The sequence below is a fragment of the Arachis stenosperma genome, chromosome 10 (genome assembly GCF_014773155.1).
Source record: "Arachis stenosperma cultivar V10309 chromosome 10, arast.V10309.gnm1.PFL2, whole genome shotgun sequence".
Classification (NCBI taxonomy): Eukaryota; Viridiplantae; Streptophyta; class Magnoliopsida; order Fabales; family Fabaceae; genus Arachis; species Arachis stenosperma.
This window is the reverse complement of record NC_080386.1, coordinates 56,743,928-56,766,833: the sequence shown is the minus strand read 5'-3', so window position 1 is coordinate 56,766,833 and position 22,906 is coordinate 56,743,928. Positions and strand designations below refer to the sequence as shown.

Genomic DNA, 22,906 nt, shown 5'->3' with positions numbered 1-22,906 from the left:
GTTCTATTTGCGTTGGAAAGCTAACGTCTGGGGCTTCGATTTGATATATAATTCACTATAGTGCCGTACAGTTAGGCGACGCGAACGCGTGCTCCACGCGGACACGTCACATCTGCAAAAATCAACATGGCAGAATTCGTTTCCAGCGAATCCTGGGCTATTTCCGGCGCAGTTTCAAGCCCAGAAAACCCAGATTAAAGGCTGCAAAGTGGAGGAATAAAGGGGATAATTCAGATCAGATTCATAATACACTTTTTTATAATTTTAGATGTAGTTTTTAAAGAGAGAGAGAGGTTCTCTCCTCTCTCTTAGGATTAGGATTAGGATTTTTAGAAATTAGGAATATTTCTTTTTCATCTCAGATTCAATGTTCTTATTTATTTATTTTCTTTTTTATTTGTTTAATGATCATTCATGTTATGATTTTCTTTGGTTAATATAATTTGAGGTATTTTCAGATCTATGATTTGTTTCTTTTATTTATGATATAAATAATTTAGATTTTTCTACCTTTTGGCTCTGGTTGATTAATTGGGTGACTCTTGAGTTATCAAACTCATTGTTGACTGAAAATTAGAATTCTTCAAGAATTAATTCGAGTTCCACTAACTCTAGCCTTTCCCAAGGAAAGACTAGGACTCGAGGAATTAAAATTAATTCATCCACTTAACTTACCTTCATAGTTAGAGGTTGACTTAGTGAGAGAAAAATCAAATTCTCATCACAATTGATAAGGATAACTGGGATAGGACTTTCAGTTCTCATACCTTGCCAAGAGCTTTACTAGTTATTATTTTGACGACTTGTTATTTTACATTACTTGTTCAACCTTTTGAAAACCCCAAAATATACCTTTGCATAACCAATAATAAGAACATACCTCCCTACAATTCCTTGAGAAGACGATCCAAGATTTAAATACTTCGGTTATTAATTTTAAAGGGGTTTGTTACTTGTGACAACCAAAACGTTTGTAAGAAGGGACTTTTGTTGGTTTAGAAGCTATACTTGCAACGGAAATTTATTATAAATTCTAGACCACACAAAAGTTCTCTCTTCACTGGGTCCGGGTCTTCTAACGATACAGCTTCTGTTGATGAATATGTGTCGGAGACTCCCACCGATGTTGGTAGGTTTCTCCTACCTCCCCTTTTGGCCATTCTTCGATTGTTAGATGTTTCTAGTCATTATCAGACTTTGAACTTGGACCCAATGCATCCGGACAATCTCTTGAATGCCGGTGATGGGGATGATTACAATACGAATGGTGGGGTGGAATTTCGAGTTAACTATATGTTCAGGAATCGTAAAGCAGTTCTGATGGCAGTGAAGAACTACAATATTCGACGGAATGCAAAGTACAGAATTTTGGAGTCGCATAGGCTTAAATACCATTGTTGTTTCAAGCAATTTACCAACGGTTGTCCATGGAGTTTTCGTGTGGCACTACGCTAGAACTTGAATTGCTGGTAGCAGACTTGTTCATGAATAGAACCCTCCCGATAAGCATAATCAAGTAGCACTGGGCATACTGACGGAGTATATCCAAAGCTGCCCTTGTTGGAAAGTGTGCAATCCTGTCTCTCAGCCAGGTCATCCTTACCCCAAAAACATGCTTCCCTCCCTCTGGTTGTAGAAGTGGCTTGGCGCCAAATAAATTCTTAACCCACTCCCATGTGGAGTGTGTTCATGCCATTGCTAAAAGTCTCAGGTACAACTCCCGATCGGCTCTCCATCAGTGCACATACCAATGTGGTAGGCAACATCCTGAAGCGTAATGCTAACCTCACCCCTATGGAAAGTGGAACGTGTGGATTTCAAGTCTCCACCATTTGATAAATGCAGAGATCAAAGAATTGTCAAACATGAAATCTCCCAACTCTACTGCATGCCCAAATCTAGCTTCCCTTATATAAGGCAATAGGATGCCCGGTGGGGGGAGACCCAGGGTCACACGGCATGGTAACAGTAACCGTGGTCTGTGCAATTCCCATAATATTTACTCTCGCATATTAATTCCGGTTAAACCATTAATTGTGTTTAACCATTACTAAAAATTATAAACCAAGTAGATAAACGTATATATTAAATACAACAGATACAATACGAACATAATTTCTATTGCTAATATTCATAGTACTAACTAAAGATAAATAATAGGGATGTTGCAATAAAGATAAATCATACAGGACTATCAAGTATATTATTGAGCTTGGAGTTTGATTCCATGGATATTATTTTTTGGCTTGGAGATGCGCGCACAGAGGGACTGTCCAATGATTAGCTACTAGGACATGTTGGGTTGGCTGTATAATCGACAAATGAGCTCATTAGCCATAGGACAGACATACATCATATGCATTTGTATATTTTTTTTAGGTGTGTATTGTTTTGGTTTGCGTATCTGTTTAACTATGCTTATCTGCTATTTGACGTACTTCCTGTATTAGCATCCTATTTGTGTTTTTCTTATTTGTATTGTATGTGTGTACAACTAAGAGATTCCTCATACTGGTGGTGGTGAAGCTGAGGATTATTTTCCTGATGTGATTATTTGATTGCTGATTTAGTTGAGTTGCTTGAGGTGGGGTTGTGATTGGTTTAGTAAAGTATGAAAAATCAAACTAGTTCAGCATAGACTTAATGAACCTATACTTGGAGCAAGTTGGTCATTCATATAGTCTAGGAAACTTATTAAGATTTTTCTTATAAAAAAAGAAAGGTTTTACATTTCTAAAAAAATTAAATATTATTTCTTTAAAAAGGTTTTGGATGGTTAGCCGTTGGTTTTTAAAAGATTTATAGGACAAACGATAATTACTGTCTTGAAATCAATTCTTCTCTTTAAACGTATCTTCTTATAAAAATTCTTAAACCCTCTACTGAGAACCCTTTCAAGGACGATGTTATCGCTCCCCTATAGAATTTCTTTTCAGTGACAGGTTCATTAGGAAGCTTTGGCACGAAGTCGTGATCGAACTACGGAGCTTTATGTATATATATGTTTTCATTCTCTGTATTTGATTTAGTCTTAAATTTTATTTTACCCCTCGTTATTTGTCATTTTAAATTTTAGAGGGGCAGGACCTGTATATTAAGAAGTTTTGGATAAGTTTATGTATTTATTATTATGTGAATATGCATCTTTGTGACTATGTGATTTTAAAGTAAAGAATTTTTGATTTTATAATTAAAGATTTGGTTTATTTTCGCGAAGGCTCAATATTAAATAAATATAGTATCAAATTAAAGAATTAGAGGTAAGTAACGCCTGAACTTTTAGTACGATCATGAGGTGTTAGAAGTAAGAGTGTTATACTAGGCAGAATAAATTTCAACTTCACCGTGTTCTTCGTTTTGTGCTCTATCATATCTTCTTCTGATTTCTTCTTGTTTGTTTACCACCTTGCAAAGGTCTACAAAAATTTCTTGTTACTTTTGCTGTGCCATAGCATAAGGCTCTGCTAACTCAGTTTTCCTTCGTTGAATTCTGGCGAGTTCTTTTCGATTGTCAAAATAAGTTTGGGTCCTGGCAGCTTGGGCGACCCTCAGATCAAATTTCTTGTATGATTTTTGTATTGACTGGTGGACAACACCAAATTCTTTAGACTCCATTTCGATTTTGGTCACTCTTTCTTTCGCTTTTTTTAATTTGTCTTGAGAGATGGAGAGATTTTTGGAAACCCTCGTGAATTTTCTCACTATCGAGGAGAATTGAGGTGGAACCTGAAATTCAAGAGAAGAACTTAGAATGTTAGATAAAATGCTATTTCAATAGGATTGTGCAACCCACTCATCAGCAGTATGAGTTAGTAGCCTAAGAACATAAATTAATTGTTTGAGAGTGTAGAGATAAGATTTGCAGGGAGAGTTGGAGCTGCCAAATTCTCTTTGATCAGACTTGAAATAGGAATTTCTTCTTCTTGGGTAATTTTGGTCAAAACGACTACAAGTTTAGCCAAGTCAGTATCTGGAAGATCAGATTCAGTCGCTGGAATTTCTTTAAAGTTTAGGGCCTTGTGAGAAGATGGTTTGGTTGGTTCTATTGGACTTGAAGGATGTTGAGGAGAAGGTATGGTTTCTCTGGTTTCTCGAATAGGTGAGTTGAGGGTTTGTGAAATCGGAAAGTTGATAATAAGGTTAGCATTAATGGGAGAAGAAGGAGTGGAATTGTTCACAGCTTGAGGAGATTTTTCTTGGCTCATATCCACCAAATTTTGTTTTCCAACGATCAATGATGGAATAATTTGGATGGGGTTGGCCATAATAGTGATTGCTTGAACCAAGGAGTGAGGTTCCTGAGATCCTGATCCGTGTTGATGTCCTTGTTTTTTTGGATCGATTTGTGCAATCGGTGAGGAAGGAATGGATTGAGCATCCCTCCCATTAGAAGTGCTTTCACTTGATGATTGCTTCTGAATTAAAGATTGAATAATTTAATGTAAAGTTTGTTAAGATATATATGATGATAAAAGTTTGATAGGAAGAGTCAACCAAGTGTTTACCTTTACAAGTTTGGAGGTTTTGGTTGAAGTTTTCTGAATCTTTTGTCGTGGTTGTTTGGGTTGTACAGAAGCTTTGATTTTCCTTTTTGGAGCTTTTTTGGGTGAGGCCTCAGCCACTTAGAGAGTTTTAATCGCAAATTCTTTGATTTCATCCAAGGTACGATTATATCAAGAATAGTAATTATTCCACCACTCGATGAAAGATTTAGTGACGAAGGCACTACGAACATAAGACAAATGAGAATAGTTGCCTTGATGTGTATGGTTGACATCGAGACATTTTTTGATATCTTTCCTCGATTTGAATTCGAAATGACAAAGAGCACTGTCTTTCCGAGGAACAGGTGATGGAAGAGCTTGGGAGAAACCCATTTGTCTTGCAACGTAATGACGAGCATGGAGGGTTACTTTAAATTGCTCTTTCTTGTATTGAGGTATTCCTATTGGAAATACCTGAATAGCAAGGAAATTGGCTCAAGTCGCATTGGCTACATCGTTGTCTTCATCATCAGTAGGGAAAAGGAGACGTTCGAACCAAGCCAGTTCACAACCTCGACGTAAGAAGGGGGTAAATGTCAGTTCTTCATTCTGAAAGCTTTTGCATGAATGGAGTATTGAGAATATAGCCCAAAAAAGGTCTTCAGTCGAAGTGGCATCCTTGAAGTTTGGCTGAAAGTGGACTAATCGAAAACCTTCGATGTGCTGTTTTTTCGAAGTGTTGCCCTCATCTTGTTTCATAAAATTTTTAAAAACGGCAGAGGGGATCACCCACACTGATTGAAGATCTATTTCGGAGATAGTCAACCAAGTGCCCCAGTTCATCATACAAAATTTTCAAATCTAACTTGGCCAAGTTAAATTTGTGACCTTCATGGAGTAAGGCAGTCAATGGGAGGAAGAATTTTTGCATTTGAATATTTCTCGAGCAAAAAATGATAGCATTAGCCAGTAGTATAAAAAAGCTACACTTTTCTCCTGAGTCACAAGATTATTTCCATAACCCATGTGGTAATTAATAAAATCACTGTAAGAGTTCTTTTGAACTATCTTATAGGATTTAGTTGGCTTTGTGTAGAATGTTGCCTCGGGATAGTTTACCGGGAGTCCAGTAATGGCGGTAACATCAAATAGTGTGAGATTTCACAAGGGAGGTGAAAATTATTGGTGGTCTTGTTCCAGAAACACAGTGAAGTCCCAATCATCCAGTGATGTGTGGTGAGTGTGAAGTGAGAGAGACGAAGAAGGTCATAGATGCCCTGTGCTCTCCAAGCATTACCTTTTGCTGGTTCGAGGTGTTGATACCATGCAAGAAAGTCGGCGTTTCGGGAGGTGATTTTAGGGTTGTTTCTGAAGAATTTCTTGTGATCGATGAAGAGAGCAATGAAAAGGTCCCGTTTGATAAGCGAATCTTCTTCTTTAGAAAGTCTTATCTTCGGCAATGACAGAGATGAGAATCCTTTTGTCAGTAGACAGACTTTTGGAATCTTCAATGATAATATCATTTAATTGATTTAATATCTGGAAATCATGTTGTTCAAAGACTTCGGTTGCGGTGTGTTGGTCTTTGTCTTGAGCAGATAAAGTTCTTGGAACAGAAGAAGAAGCCATTGATGGGAGTGTAAAAAAATTCCTAATGATTGATTTGGTTTTAAAGGGGAGAATTTGCACAGAAAAATTCAGAAACAGGTGGTAAAAAGTTTTTGAAAAGAAAGGTGAAATTTAAGGAGACGAAAGGTTGACGTTGAGTAACGATGAAATTTCATTAAGTGAAAATAAAGGAGGGGCACTGTCATTTTGTATTTCGTTTTTCAAAATTTGAAATTAAAAACTTCTTTGAGAAGGTGAAGTGGAAGAGAGAAAAACGGTGTGTAGTAGGGAACGTGCCATAGTTGGCACAAATAAATGAAAATTAGTAAAACGAATTTATTAATTATAGTGGCAAAGTTAAATTAGATAGGATTAAGTGTTTCATTCTTTAAAGATATCGAAAAACACATTAATCCTAAGAGGGCAATTTGTTGATCGAAAATATTTTATTTCGAGAAATACCGAGTTCAAAATGTAATGGATTTCTATTTCAAAGAATGAAGGTTGTATCGAGAAAGATTTGTCGAGGAATGAGAAACAGGAGCCAGTCGATGTACTTAGTCGAGAAATAAAGGTTATTTGAAGTTGATTTTTTGCAGTTACACATGATTGTACAGAAAGAACGGGAACGGTTACTCAAAGATTATTATGCATGGAAGTTACTCTTAAATCTGATTGGTCAAAGACTTTTATAAATAGATAAAAGATTGATGAAAAAAGGGTTGAAACTTTTCTTTAGAAAACACTCAAGCACACTCATATTTTCGCGACTTTTTGAGTCTACGTTCGAGTTACTTTTCTGTAGGGTTCCTTCCACATCTTTAAATTCCATTTATATTTCTTGTAATCTTTATTTTATCTGCAAATTTACTTTTCAGGTGAACTTTTTATCTTTCTTGTTTAATTTGAAGTTTCAGTATCTTACTTTCAACTTCAAAATTCCTTTGATCTAATCGAAGGCATTTTACTATTTTATTTGAATTCAATGCAATTAATTTCAATTCCAGTCAATTTATTTTCAAAGTTTATTTTATTTATCTTTGAGATTTTCTTATTTTGTCGATCGAAAGAATCTTTGATGCACTTTTAAAAATTGGTACTCACAAAGGAGTAGATTTCGCTCCCAAACCATTAGATATCAAACCACACTCGATTTGATTAAATCGATAAAACAGTGTCATTGGACCGTCACTGATATTTTATTTTGGATTGACGCATTAACATTTGCATTATAATTTTGTGTTCTTTCATCAAGAGCTTTTCAAGAAATTTGAAGCTTTTGATCGTAAACCTCGAGATAAAACCATCATTCAGAAAATAGAAAATGTATACGAGATGTTGGGCTTACATCAAGAGAAAGAGAGGATACTAGAGAAATATAGCGGTCTCTACACAAAAGAATGATCAATTAAGAAAGTTAGGAAGAACTCATCTGAGAAAAATTGAAAAGATAGTCTTATTTGTTGTCTTCGCACAACAGTATTTTTTGTAGTTGATTGGTTTTAAATTTAGACCGGTATGGCTCCAAGGTACGTCAAGAACCAAATTATTTAGAGCTAATACATCCATATATAATTGGAGTGTTAAATTTAGGGTTGACAAAACACTGTACTTGTTTCATCAAATTCAATCGTGATTGAAGCATTGCCAAAGCGAATTACCATCAATTGAAAAGAAAACATTTATAGAAACAAGTAATCTGAACATCATCAATTTTATTAGTGAATGAAACAACTATTTATTTTTTCGTCTAACTAAGTTATTACTTTCAAGTGCTAATTTACTCAACTTTGTTGTAATTGTATAACTCGGCATTGAGATCAGAGCAGATGGCAATATAGCTGAGCTTGAGACTTCTCAATTGCCTTGTCATTCAGTTCAAATACTTAGAAAAATCTCGTTGAGCTTCTAGAACCAATTCATCATCATTCCATTCGTCACGGTATGACTCAGGTCGCAGCCTCTTGTTCTTAGATGCAAACTTGTACATTTCCACCCTCCATTCTTCAATACCAGGAATCCCACACTGATCAGCAATCCAGTTATCGTAGTCCCACTGTCATCACCATATATAATCCCAAACACACAATATAAGTATTGTTGATATAGATTCTTTCTGGTTGAGAATATTTTCGTTTTGATGTATTTAATCATTATCATTAAAATAGAACTGGATACGAGTGCATTGAATTATAAATGCAGCAGAAATTAAAACAAACAGTTACTATGAATTGGGGAAGGGAGTATATGATTTTAGATAACCACAGTCATAAGACAAGCTAAAAAAGATTCATCACTTTTAAGTTTTAACTTTAGGAAGCACCTGGTAATTGGCCATATTATGAGTGTAACGCTTAGGAGTGCCAGAAGCTTCAAGTGAAGAGTAGAATGCTTCAGTATCTTGAGTCATTTCTTCTTTGGAAGGAAGTGCAAGGCGATTTGACAAAGCTCCTGCTATCCATTTGGTCTGCAGTTCGAACATGGGGAAGGGAACAACCTTCCAAGGCAACCCAACAAATGAAAGCCATGGGGCCAATGCCGGTGGAAAAACATGCTTGTACAATGGTCCTACACGGTTGTCATCTACACTCACTTCCCCGTTTGTTTCAAGGAATGGGAAATCATATTTGTACCTGATAAACGAACAAAAATGGTCATCAATCATCAACATTTATTCATTCTCTTCTCCAATTGCAGGGTCTTGAATAAAATTGAATGGAGTATGCTGAGAATACCCTGTGCAATGTATTATGATTTCCGCACCAACTGTGTCTCCATCTTTGAAAACCACACGGCCATCTTGATGAACACTGTCAATCTGCATGTGCAACAAATACTAGCACGTAAGATAAACCATTCAAGAGAAAAGTTGTCAAATAGAATTATGGATACTAGTAATCATAATAGCCATCCAATTCTCACCATGGATGATAAGTTTTACCATAGAATGAAGCCACATGTTATCATGGCCGGGTAGCTTGCCAATTGCATTTTCGTTGAGTGACCTATCTACAATGTGAACTTCTTTAGCGACGGTAGCAATGTCTCGAGAGATATCAACAGCACTTGCTGCACCACCTATTAGAACAATCACCTGCCCGAGTTGAAATGGAAAAATCAGATATGCTAAAAAATATCAAACGTAGAGCAACAATATATTTCCAAGAACCAAAGAATTTAAGCCTTGAATCTCAAAAAGTATTATGATATTTTAATGGAGCTAGAGAGTATTAGCAGTATAGTACAGGCCAAAAAATGCTTTTGCACACAGTCAAAAAGCAAAGGAAGCAGGCACATACTTGATCTTGAAAAGGCTCAGGTGTCCTATAATTGTGGCTGTGCATTTGCTTCCCCCGCCATGCAGTAATCCCTGCAAAGATTTTAAATTAAAACATGGAACGAAACAAAATACGAGCATAAATAATGAATTTCATCTCATTCTCTTGTTAACTATCAATTACTGGTTGACGTTTCCTCCCTTAAGATTTTCGGTAGAGGTGGTCATGGATCGGATCGTATCCGCAAATTTGCAGTAAATATCTGCATCCGATCCGAAAATTGCGAGTACGATCCGATCCGCAGTCTGATTGGATCACAGATATCAGTTCTACATCTGCATATCCAATCTGCGAATCCGCAGATCCGCATAATAATAATTAAAAAAGTAAATATATATATTTGGTATTATATTTAATTGTTTGTATATTTTAATTAGTAGTTATTATTCATATATTATTTTATTTTATTTTTGTTATTTAGAAAAAAATTGATTATAAATATTTAGGAATAAATAGGTTTAAAAGTGTAAAAGAAACATTTTTATTGAATTTCTTTTACATAGAAATATAATTAAAAAGAGAATAGTCAATTATGCGGAAATATCCGATATTCGATCCAATCCACAAATGTACGAATCGAATCTGACACTAAAAAAGACAGATATCATATCCGATCCGATGAAAATTATGCGGATCGAATTGAATTTTCAAATATTTCCGATCTGATTTGCGTATACCCCTAATTTTCGGGGTCGCTTGAATAGCTAAAGGAGATATATCTTGGAAATAATTTTCCTTCACAAATTAAGAAATTATGTGTATGTATGAAACTTGTTTTTTCTTTAAAAAAGAGCCCAAAAGAGGGGCAATCTAATAACTATTTTGTCAGTTTGGTTTTGGGCCAACTCTTCGAGTATAGCCCGTACTTTCTCAGGGCAGATTTGACATTAGCCATTACAAATCATGTAGGCCCTAGAAAAAGCATTATTATTTCGCGAATTCGAGAAAGGAAATAAATAATGATGTACCAAAGAAAAATGAAATAATAGACAAATCCCTCCTAAGTTCTAAACACTTTAATAAGTAATAAAATTGTTAAAACACAAATTATAAATTGAAATAAAATTATTAAAATTTAAAATTGTTTTAAATAAATACTTTAATAATTATTGAAAAGTGAAAGGCGCATATAAAAACAAGGAAAGAAGGTGGGGACAGTAACTAAAAACAGAAAACAAACCAGGGATATTGTCAGCGATGCGAGGCTGAACGTAGTGGCCATTGCAAACAACAACGGCGTCGTAAATCTCATCCACACAATCGCAATCATCAGATCTCATTCTGTTGTGATTGGACGGCCTGGATCTCACCCTCCACTTCCCTTCCTCTCCCAACCCAGCGATCACCACCTCCGTCTGCAGCCTCACAACTTCTCCGATCCCGAAATCGGCAGCGAAATCCTGCAGGTACATCAGCACCTCCCTGTGACCCGGGAACCTTCTCGGGTCCCTGTCTTTCCCCTCTCTCTTCTCGAACGGGTAATCCCGAACCCCCATGCACTCCCGAGGCAGGTTCGTTCGGAGCGAATCGTACAGGCTCGAGTGCACCACCCTGCGCTTCGGGTCCACGCCTAGCGGGTCCGATTCGCTCTCCGGAGTGTACACCCAGGTCCCGCCAACTTGCTCGCCTCGCTCGAACACCACCACGTGGTGCCCTTCTCGTCGGAGCTCGCGAGCCGCAATTAGGCCGGCGGCACCAGCTCCGATGACTGCCACGTGGCGCGTCGTGAGAGACGACATGAGTGGGAGTGGCGGAGGTGGTTGACGGAGGATGGAATTGATTGGTGGTGGCATGGGCTATCCAGCTTTTTCTATTAACCATTTAAGCAATACATATGGGCAGTTAGCTAGCTTAAGACGACATTCGCATTATTATTATTTTATTATTTATTTCTCTACTATTTATTTTTAAAATGCTCTGCCACTGCCGCTTTTCTTCTTCTTTCTTTTTCCTGTAAAATTAGTACTTATGATCTACTTGTTATAAAAAAATAATTATATTAATTTTTTAATTATAAATAATAAATAAAACTTTAAAATATTTTTTTATTAAAATAAATTAAATTTAGATTTTATTATGATCTTATTTAATTAATTAATAAAAATAATTAAAATTAATATAAATATTATTTTATAATAATATTATTAAAATTTATAAATTAAAAAATAATTTATTAATAATAACATAATATAATAACGATCATATATTTTTATTAATATATGTATTATATATAATACATATGCAACGGTCCTTTCCATTTTTATTAATATATATGTAAAGTATAATATATATCATCAACGTTAATATATATGTAACGTATAACTTATTAATATATACATAATATATTTTTTTTTTATTAATTTGCCGCATGTTGAAATTTTATTAGATAAGTAAAGTCCCTCTTCACATGGACTGTCATTCTTGAAGTAAGAGAAGAGGACTAAATTTGGTGTGTTTCTCCATATTGGACTCTTGCATCGAGATTCTAATTACACTAATTGGATCCTCTATATTAATATTAAATTTTGGGCTAGATGCAAGTGTTTTAGTTTATTTCTCACGTGAATGAATAAGTGGACTGCTGATGTTGTACAACCGCTATCAATTATAACAGTTAGTTGGCTAGCGGTGGATAATTCTCATGTATAAAAATTGAATCGAATCGGCTATTCGGACCAGTTCCACTGTAAACTAATGGTATTAACCATAGTTGTCAGAACCGAATCGGTGATCGAACCGGTTAGATTACTGGGTCATTGGGTCACTGGTTTAATCGGTGAGTTACTAGTTAAACCGTTTAACCCGGTCTTATATAAATAAAAAATAAAAAATAGTCAAAAGTTTAAAATTAAAATTTAAAATACATATTTTTACTAACATTTTAAAAATATAAAGTTATTTTAAAACAATATGGAACATGAATAATAAATATTTTGTTATTTTTACTCTATCACAAATATTTTAATTTTGTTTTTATATTAAAATAACTATTATTTTTAAATTTTAATCATTTATTAATTAGTTTATATCTATTATACTATTATATACTACAAATATTTATTAAAAAATAATATTAATAGATATTATATAGTTATAAAAAAATAAATAAGTTTATAATTATTGTTAAATAAAAATATAATTAATTTAAAAATGAGTGAGTTTATAATTACAATTAAAATAAATTAAATAAAAGTAAACTATTTGATAAAAGATATCTATATGTAATATAATTTGCATTTATTTTAATGGAAAGCACGCTAGCTTGGTGGTTGTGGAGTCTTTTAGTTCCCTTGAGGGTAGGGGTTCGAACCCCACCTCAAACATTTTAAAAAATTTTCACTCCCAAACGGTTCGGTCGGACCAGTTTCACCGAGTTTGACCGGTTCACACCGGTTTAACTCTTTGTACGGTCCAAATACCGGACCGAACCGGTATAGGGTCCGGTTCACCGGTTTTCCGGTTGAACCGGCCAGTCCGGTCCGGTTCTGCTAACAATGGTATTAACGATTCGATTAGACATATAAAATTATTGATAATAAAATCGGTAGAAAATTGTTGGACCGACTAAGAATTAACCGATTAGATTGGACTAGAAATTGGTCAGTTTAAAGGAATGATGTCGTTTTAGCTTGTTTCACTTTACTTTATTCTCACTTGTTCGACCAGAAGTCTAGAGTTTTAAAGTCTAAATCACTCCTCTTTTTTCAACCCTAACTTTTCTTTGAGCTACTGCTGCTGTTTGTCTGTCGAGCCATTTTTGTCGTCTGTCCGTCGAGCCATTGTTGCCGTCCGTCTACGTAGCCACTACCCCCAAGTCTCCAAACCCTACTCTCTTCTTCCGCGAGCTTGGCCCATCTGTTTGTGTCCATTTTCTCGCTGTCGTCTGGTCAATAGGGGTGTTCAAGATACGGTTTGGTTCGATTTTTTTAGAAAAAAAAATCATCCGATCTAATTGATTATTTAAACTGCGATTCGATTTGGTTCGATTTTTTATCGAGGCCATTCAAACTAAATCTAACCAATTAAAATTGGTTTGGTTTGATTCAGTTTTTTTAATCAATTCAAATAAAAATTTGCCATACTATTTTACAAAGTCAAAACATTGAAATTATAGAACATAAATACGACAATTAAAGAAGTTTAAAAATTAATAGTCAACACAATAAAAAATAAAAATAAATTTTCAGCGACAAATAGCCACATTTTGGTGTCATCACTAACAAAACAATGAAACTTCTTTAAGCAAATCAACCTGAAATCAAAAAGCAGTTACATAATAAGAACAATAATAATATAGCATCAGTAGAAAAATGAGATACTCCAAAGGGGAGTTAGTTTGAAAATATATCCTGGGTTAGCATCTTGAAAAATGAGATAGTCCAGAAATCCCCCTTTCCTGAAGTGGTAGATTCTTTCCAGATCTATATACATTTTCTGCCAATACCAAACAATAGAGATTAAATTAGTTTCAATATCCAAGCATATAGCCTTTAAAGAGGAGCGAAAATTCCATCGAAATCCATACAAAATAAACTTTAATTACAAAAATTTTCACATAGTATATAGCTAATAAATTATGCTCAAAGTAAATTCAAAGTTAAATAAACCTATGAAACTTCCTAGTTACTCCATACTCTATAGTTTCATGATTAATAGTATTTTTTTCTGACATATCAATAGGTTCCCACAGAACACGTTGCTCCTCTTGCTAACAAAATTTGTTAAAACAAATTACTCAAAACAATAGAATAATCAAGCAGATTAAATTCAAACAAAATAACCATCCTCTCATATAAGCATTTGGTTGTAGACTCTAGTAGTTATTACCACTCTAATGCAAAGAATCTAACATACACATATGCATTCATTTTAACAAACATAAAAAAGACAAAACAACAAAACTAGATATTAGATAATTGGATAATTCATAAAATACAAGCAACCACCCAAAAAAATGGATTTTTTTGTTCAATTCTAAAAAAAAGTAATTAATTAATTAATTTGAAGTCACTAAGACAATAAAAGAAATAGCAAAGTTGTGGTTCGAAATCAAACCACTCATAGCCATTGATACACTCAACTGAAGCTACAACAGATGCTATTATGCGAATACTGAGAGAAGTTATGGCAATTTGAGATTTCAATGGCGAGAAAACCAAACATGCTTCTTCTTTCTTTCTTCTTTCTTCTTCTTCTTCTTTTTCTTTATACCATATTAGAGTTCAGAGTGTGAAATCCAATTGATAAGGATGACATCATTTTAAGAGCAAAAAATCTCTCTTTGACAGTCCCAACGAAGAGAATAGAATGGAAAGTGATGAGCGGATATTTTATACGCTTTTTTGGGGTAATTTTATGTAGATTTTAGCATGTTTTAATTAGTTTTTAGTAGAATATTATTAGTTTTTAGGCAAAAATTATATTTCTGGACTTTACTATGAGTTTGTGTGTTTTTCTGTGATTTCAGGTATTTTCTGGCTGAAATTGAGGGAGCTGAGCAAAAATCTGAGTTAGGCTGAAAAAGGACTGCTGATGCTATTGGATCCTGACCTCTCTGCACTCGGAATAGATTTTTTGGAGCTACAGGAGTCCAATTGATGCGCTCTCAATTGGGTTGGAAAGTAGACATCCAGTGCTTTCCAGCAATATATAATAGTCCATACTTTGCGCGAAGATAGACGACGTAAACTGGCGTTCAACGCCAGTTCCATGTTGCAGTCTGGCGTCCAGCGCCAGAAACAAGTTACAAGTTGGAGTTCAATGCCAGAAACAGGATACAACCTGGCGTTGAACGCCCAAAACAGCCAGGCACGTGAGAAGCTTAAGTCTCAACCCCAGTACACACCAAGTGGGGCCTAGAAGTGGATTTCTGCACTATCTATCGTAGTTTACTCATTTTCTGTAAACCTAGGTTATTAGTTTACTATTTAAACAACTTTTAGAGACATATTTTGCATCTCATGACATTTTCAGATCTGAATTTTATACACTTTGACGGCATGAGTCTCTAAACTCCATTGTTGGGGGTGAGGAGCTCTGCAGCGTCTCAATGAATTAATGCAATTGTTTCTATTTCTCCATTCAAACGTGTGTGTGTTCCTATCTAAGATGTTCATTCGCGCTTAATTGTGAAGGAGGTGATGATCCGTGACACTCATCACCTTCCTCAATCCATGAACGTGTGCCTGACAAACACCTCCGTTTTACATCAGATTGAATGAGCATCTCTTAGCTTCCTTAATCAGAATCTTCGTGGTATAAGCTAGAACTGATGGCGGCCACTCTTGAGGATCCGGAAAGTCTAAACCTTGTCTGTGGTATTCCGAGTAGGATTCAAGGATTGAATGGCTGCGACGCGCTTCAAACTCGCGATTGCTGGGCGTGATGACAAACGCAAAAGGATCAATGGATCCTATTCCAACATGATCGAGAACCAACAGCTGATTAGCCGTGCTGTGACAGAGCATCTGGACCGTTTTCACTGAGAGGATGGGAAGTAGCCGCTGACAATGGTGACACCCTACATACAGCTTGCCATGGATGGAACTTTACAAATAATTGAGTTGAATATTACATTGCAGAAATTCAGAGGACAAAGCATCTCCAAAACTCCAACATATTCTCCATTAATAAAGTAACAATTACTTATTCCAAACACTTTTACTTCTTACAATTAAATCCAAATAACCTTGTTGACATCCTGACTAAGATTAATAAAATAAACATAGCTTGCTTCAAACCAATAATCTCCGTGGGATCGACCCTTACTCACGTAAGGTATTACTTGGATGACCCAGTGCACTTGCTGGTTAGTTGTACGGATTGCAAATTTGTGCACCAAGTTTTTGGCGCCGTTGCCGGAGATTATTCGAGTTTGAACAACTAAAGGTTTATTTTGTTGCTTAGATTAGGAATAATTTATTTTTGTTGTTATAGAGTCATTAAATTCTGAGTCCTTTATTCCCTTTTCAAAATTTTTTTCAAAAATATTATTTTTCTTTATCAATTTCTAATTTTTTTCGTGAGTTTAGTGTCTTGTTCTAAGTTTGGTGTCAATTGCATATTTTATATTTTTCTTTAAAATTTTCGTATTAGTGTTCTTTGTTCTTCCTTGATCTTCAAAATTGTTCTGTGTCTTTTCTTGTTTTTCTTGTGCTTTTTCAAAACATTAGTTTTCAAAAAAATTTATTCTTATCTATAAAAATAATACATCTTTAAAATACGTTACATTTTTAGCTCAGTTGGTTAGAGCGTTGGCTTATGTTCTTGGCAATTGGGTATCTCCTTTTTAAAATCTCTTTCAAAAATAATCTTTCTTGATTTAATCTTGTGCCAAACTTTAAGTTTGGTGTTTTTTTGTTGATCTTTCTTTAATTTTCGAAAATTTATCTTGGTTTCCTAAAAATTTTAAGTTTGGTGTTCTTTCTTTTGTTCTTGGTGTTCTTGTGAATCTTCAAGGTGTTCTTGAGTCTTTCTTGTGTTTTGATCTTAAAATTTTTAAGTTTGGTTTTCCTTGGTGTTTTCCCTCCAAAATTTTCGAAAATAAGGAGCATTAGATCTAAAAATTTTAAGTCTTGTGTCTTTTGTGTGTTTTTCTCTTTCATCATAAAATTCAAAATTCAAAAAAAAAATATCTTTTTCAAAAATATCCTAACCACTTTCTCTCTCCTCAAATTTTCGAAAATCTTCATAAAAGTTTTCAAATTTTTAATTTTTAATTTTCTTTCTTTATTTATTTATTTTTATTTCGATTTTTATTTTATTTTATTTTATTATTTCTAAAATCAATTTTCTTTATATAAAAAAAATTTAAATAAAATAAACAATATCAACATCTATACCATCTTCCTTGCTCCATCATGGAACTAAGTGGAAATGAATAGTCCAGGAGGACTCTAGGGTCATATGCTAACCCCACTACTGCTTCATATGGGAGTAGTATCTGTATACCCTCCATTGGAGTCAGTAGCTTTGAGTTGAATCCTCAGCTCATTATCATGGTGTAGCAAAGCTGCCAGTATTCCGGTCTTCCACATGAAGAACCTACAGAGTTTCTGGCACAATTTTTACAAATTACTGACACAGTGCATGATAAGGAAGTAGATCAGGATGTCTACAGATTATTACTGTTTTCATTTGCTGTAAAAGATCAAGCTAAGAGGTGGTTAAATAACCAACCTAAGAACAGCATAAAGACATGGAAACAGCTGTCAGAAAAATTTCTGAATCACTATTTTCCTCCAAAACGGATGACACAGCTAAGGCTGAGCATCCAAGGCTTCAAACAAGGAGATAATGAATCCCTTTATGATGCTTGGGAGAGATACAGAGAGATATTGAGAAAATGCCCCTCTGAAATATTTTCAGAGTGGGTGCAATTAGACATCTTTTACTATGGGCTTACAGAAAAAGCTCAGATTTCTCTAGATCACTCAGCTGGTGGATCTATACATATGAGAAAAACAATTGAAGAAGCCCAAGAACTCATTGATACAGTTGCCAGAAATCAGGATCTGTACCTAAGCAGTGAATCTTCCATGAAAGAAGAAGCTAAAACAGTAACTGCTGAACTCAGTCCTGTAGATCAGGCTAATGAATTCAATCAGCAATTAGACTTTCTAACTCAGCAGCTAGCCAAATTCAAGGAAATACTACAGGAAACAAGAATGGCTAACAGGAATATGAAAGTACAGTTAAAGCAAACAGAAAAGCAACTGTCAAAACAAATAACAGAAGAATGCCAAGCAGTTCAACTAAGAAGTGGGAAAACATTAAATACCTCACTTCAAAGCAGCAGGAAGCCAAGAAATGAACAAATGGCTACTCAACATCCCTCTGAGGACAATCAGAGCCCAGAGAGGAATAATGCTGGCGCTGAACGCCCAGACCATTCTCATTCCTGGCGTTCAACGCCAGAAACAAGCATGAATCCGGCATTGAACGCCCAAAGGGAGTACAGTTCTGGCGTTCAGACGCCAGTAACAGATAAGGAGTTGGAGTCTAACGCCACTCCAGCTTCCACCCCTGGCATTCAAACACCAGTGGGGGATCAGTCACATACAAGTGCTGATAACAACCCTTCTAAAAAGGCTTCCCAACCCACTTTTGTAGGTAATAAACCTGCAGCAACTAAGGTTGAGGAATATAAAGCCAAAATGCCTTATCCTCAAAAACTCCGCCAAGCGGAATAGGATAAGCAATTTGCCCGCTTTGCAGACTATCTCAAGACTCTTGAAATAAAGATTCCGTTTGCAGAAGCACTTGAGCAAATACCCTCTTATGCTAAGTTCATGAAAGAGATCTTAAGTCATAAGAAAGATTGAAGGGAGACTGAAAAAGTTTACCTCACTGAAGAATGCAGTACAGTCATTCTGAAAAGCTTACATGAGAAGCTTAAAGATCCCGGGAGCTTCATGATACCATACACATTAGAGGATAATTGCACCAAGCAAGCTCTATGTGACCTTGGGGCAAATATCAACCTAATACCTGCATCTATTATCACAAAGCTTGGTTTGACTGAAGAAGTCAAACCAACCCGGATATATCTTCAACTTGCTGATGGCTCCATTAAATACCCATCAGGCGTGATTGAAGACATGATTGTCAAGTTGGGCCATTTGCCTTTCCTACTGACTTTGTGGTGCTGGAAATGGAGGAGCACAAGAGTGCAACTCTCATTCTAGGAAGACCTTTCCTAGCAACTAGCCGAACCCTCATTGACGTCCAAAAAGGGGAAGTAACCCTAAGAGTCAATGAGGAGGAGTTCAAATTGAATGTTGTCAAAGCCATGCAACATCCAGACACCCCAAATGACTGCATGAGTGTTGATCTTATTGACTCTCTGGTAAGAGAGGTCAATATGACTGAGAGTCTCGAATCAGAGTTAGAGGACATCTTTAAAGATGTTCAGCCTGATTTGGAGGAATCAGAGAGAATAATAGAACCTATGAAAATCCCTCAGGAAGAGGAGAAACCTCCCAAACCCGAGCTCAAACCATTATCACCATCCTTGAAATATGCATTTCTGGGAGAAGGTGATACCTTTCCTGTAATCATAAGCTCTACCTTAGAGCCACAGGAAGAGAAAGCACTAATTCAAGTGCTAAGGACACACAAGACAGCTCTTGGGTGGTCCATCAGTGATCTTAAGGGCATTAGCCCAGCCAGATGCATGCACAAGATCCTATTAGAGGGTGATGCCAAGCCAGTGGTCCAACCACAAAGGCGGTTGAATCCAGCCATGAAGGAAGTGGTGCAGAAGGAGGTCACTAAATTACTAGAGGCTGGGATTATTTATCCTATTTCTGACAGCCCCTGGGTAAGCCCTGTCCAAGTCGTCCCTAAGAAGGGAGGCATGATAGTGGTTCATAATGAAAAAATGAACTGGTTCCTACAAGAACAGTTACAGGGTGGCGTATGTGTATTGATTATAGAAGGCTCAATACAGCCACCAGAAAGGATCATTTTCCTTTACCATTCATAGACCAGATGCTAGAAAGACTAGCAGGTCATGAATACTACTGCTTCCTGGATGGATATTCAGGTTATAATCAAATTGCAGTAGATCCCCAGGATCAAGAGAAAACGGCATTCACATGCCCATCTGGAGTATTTGAATACAGAAGGATGCCATTTGGCTTGTGCAATGCACCTGCAACCTTTCAAAGGTGCATGCTATCAATTTTCTCTGATATGGTGGAAAAATTTCTGGAAGTCTTCATGGATGACTTTTCAGTATTTGGAGACTCATTCAGCTCCTGCCTTGACCATCTAGCACTTGTTCTAAAGCGATGCCAAGAGACCAACCTAGTTTTAAACTGGGAGAAATGTCACTTCGTGGTGACTGAAGGAATTATCCTTGGGCACAAAATTTCGAACAAGGGAATAGAGGTGGATCAAGCTAAGGTAGAGGTAATTGAAAAATTACCACCACCTGCCAATGTTAAGGCAATCAGAAGCTTTTTGGGGCATGCAGGATTCTATAGGAGGTTTATAAAGGATTTTTCAAAAATTGCCAAACCTCTGAGCAACCTGCTAGCTGCTGACACGCCATTTATCTTTGATAAAGAGTGTCTGCAGGCATTTAAAACTCTGAAAGCTAAATTGGTCACAGCACCAATAATCTCTGCACCAAACTGGACATTGCCATTTGAACTAATGTGTGATGCCAGTGACCATGCCATTGGTGCAGTGTTGGGACAAAGGCATGACAAGCTCCTGCACGTCATTTACTATGCCAGTCGTGTTCTAAATGACGCACAGAAGAACTACACAACCACAGAAAAAGAGCTACTTGCAGTGGTTTATGCCATTGACAAGTTTAGATCCTATTTAGTAGGATCAAAAGTGATTGTGTACACTGACCATGCTGCTCTTAAATATCTATTCACAAAGCAGGATTCAAAACCCAGACTCATAAGATGGGTGTTACTTCTGCAAGAGTTTGATATAGAAATAAGAGACAGAAAAAGGACAGAGAATCAGGTAGCAGATCACCTGTCCCGAATAGAACCAGTAGAAGGGGCGTCCCTCCCTCTCACTGAGATCTCCGAAAACTTTTCGGATGAGCAACTCTTTGCCATCCAGGAAGTGCCATGGTTTGCAGACATTGCAAACTACAAGGCAGTGAGATTCATACCCAAAGAATACAGTAGGCAGCAATCAAAGAAGCTGATCATGGATGCAAAGTATTATCTTTGGGATGAGTCGTATCTCTTTAAGAGATGTGCAGACGGAGTAATCCGTAGATGTGTGCCTAAAGAAGAAGCGCAGAAGATCCTATGGCATTGCCATGGATCCCAGTATGGAGGACATTTTGGAAGTGAGCGAACAGCCACAAGAGTCCTCCAATGCGGCTTCTACTGGCCTACCCTCTATAAAGATTCCCGAGTGTTTGTACTTAATTGTGACAGTTGCCAAAGATCTGGTAATCTGCCTCACAGTTATGCCATGCCTCAACAAGGGATCTTAGAGATTGAGTTGTTTGATGTATGGGGTATTGACTTCATGGGACCTTTCCCACCATCATACTCAAACACTTATATTCTGGTGGCAGTGGATTATGTATCCAAATGGGTGAAAGCTGTTGCGACACCCACTAATGACACTAAGACTGTGTTAAAATTCCTCCAAAAACACATCTTCAGCAGATTTGGTACCCCTAGAGTACTAATCAGTGATGGGGGCACTCATTTCTGCAATAAACAGCTCTATTCTGCTTTGGTTCATTATGGAGTTAGCCACAGGGTGGCCACTCCATATCACCCACAGACTAATGGGCAAGCTGAAGTCTCAAATAGAGAACTCAAAAGAATCTTGGAACGGACTGTAATTAACCGTAGAAGGGATTGGGCAAGAAGCTTGGATGATGCTCTGTGTGCATATAGAACAGCATTCAAGACCCCTATAGGGACCTCTCCATACCAGCTTGTGTATGGAAAGGCATGTCACTTGCCAGTGGAACTGGAACATAAGGCGTACTGGGCAACCAGATTCCTGAACCTTGATGCCAAGTTAGCTGGAGAAAAACGATTGCTTCAGTTAAATGAGCTAGAGGAATTTAGACTCAATGCTTTCGAGTATGCAAAAATTTACAAAGAGAAAGCAAAAAGATGGCATGATAAGAAATTGTCATCCAAAGTCTTTGAATCGGGGCAGAAAAGTTCTGCTATTTAATTCTAGGCTCAAATTATTCCCCGGAAAATTAAAATCCGGGTGGAGAGGTCCATATGTAATTACAAGTGTATCACCATATGGATATGTAGAGCTTCAGGATAATGGCTCTAACAAAAAGTTCATTGTTAATGGACAGAGAGTTAAACATTATCTTGAAAGCAATTTTGAGCAAGAATGCTCAAAACTGAGACTTGATTAAAGCTCAGTAATAGTCCAGCTAATGACATTAAAGAAGCGCTTGCTGGGAGGCAACCCAGCCATTCACAAAATTTAATTTTATTTGTTTTTGTTAATTAATTGATTTTTACAGGTATATGTCAAAGTATCTTCAAGGTAAAATAGCAATGGCTTGAATTCACAAAGTTATAAGAGAAATTGGAAGTTCACCGGCGAAAAAAAAGCCAGTAAAGAACATTTTGGGCGTTGAACGCCCAAAAGAAGCACCCACTGGGCGTTCAACGCCAGTAAGGGTAGCCATTTGGGCGTCAAACACCAGAAAGGAGCATCTTCTGGGCGTTGAACGCCAGAAAGAAGCACCTTCTGGGCGTTTAACGCCAGATTGACAGCGTCCTGGGCGTCCAGAAAAATGCCTAGTGACAAAGGACTTCCTGGCGTTCAACGCCAGAAAGAAGCAACAGCTGGGCGTTGAACGCCCAGGAGAAGCAACAATTGGGCGTTAAACGCCCAAAACATGCAGCAGTTGGGCGTTTAACGCCAGGATGGTGGGGAGGAGGTAAAAATTCGTTTTTCTTCACAAATTTTCTAATTTTTATGTTTCAATTCATGATTTCTTGCATA

At 36.6% G+C, this 22,906-nt stretch overlaps 1 protein-coding gene across 1 annotated transcript; it reads right to left on the bottom strand.

The window, feature by feature from the left end:
• Positions 1–7,787: 7,787 nt before the first annotated feature.
• Positions 7,788–11,289, bottom strand: LOC130954344 (flavin-containing monooxygenase FMO GS-OX-like 4). The gene is made up of 6 exons (XM_057881085.1): positions 10,611–11,289; positions 9,392–9,462; positions 9,034–9,186; positions 8,828–8,910; positions 8,416–8,725; positions 7,788–8,148 (listed from the first exon to the last, which is right to left on the bottom strand). Exons 1-6 carry the CDS (start codon positions 11,221–11,223, stop codon positions 7,966–7,968), a joined length of 1,413 nt encoding a protein of 470 aa, XP_057737068.1. The 5' UTR covers positions 11,224–11,289; the 3' UTR covers positions 7,788–7,965.
• Between the last annotated feature and the right edge of the window lie 11,617 nt (positions 11,290–22,906).

Coding starts and splice junctions, on each gene's coding strand:
- LOC130954344 (XM_057881085.1), bottom strand. CDS start 11,223: ATGCCACCACCAATCAATTCCATCCTCCGTCAACCACCTCCGCCACTC. Junction 9,463..10,610: donor CATCGCTGACAATATCCCTG/GTTTGTTTTCTG, acceptor AAATCTTTGCAG/GGATTACTGCATGGCGGGGG. Junction 8,149..8,415: donor ATAATATGGCCAATTACCAG/GTGCTTCCTAAA, acceptor TGGTGATGACAG/TGGGACTACGATAACTGGAT.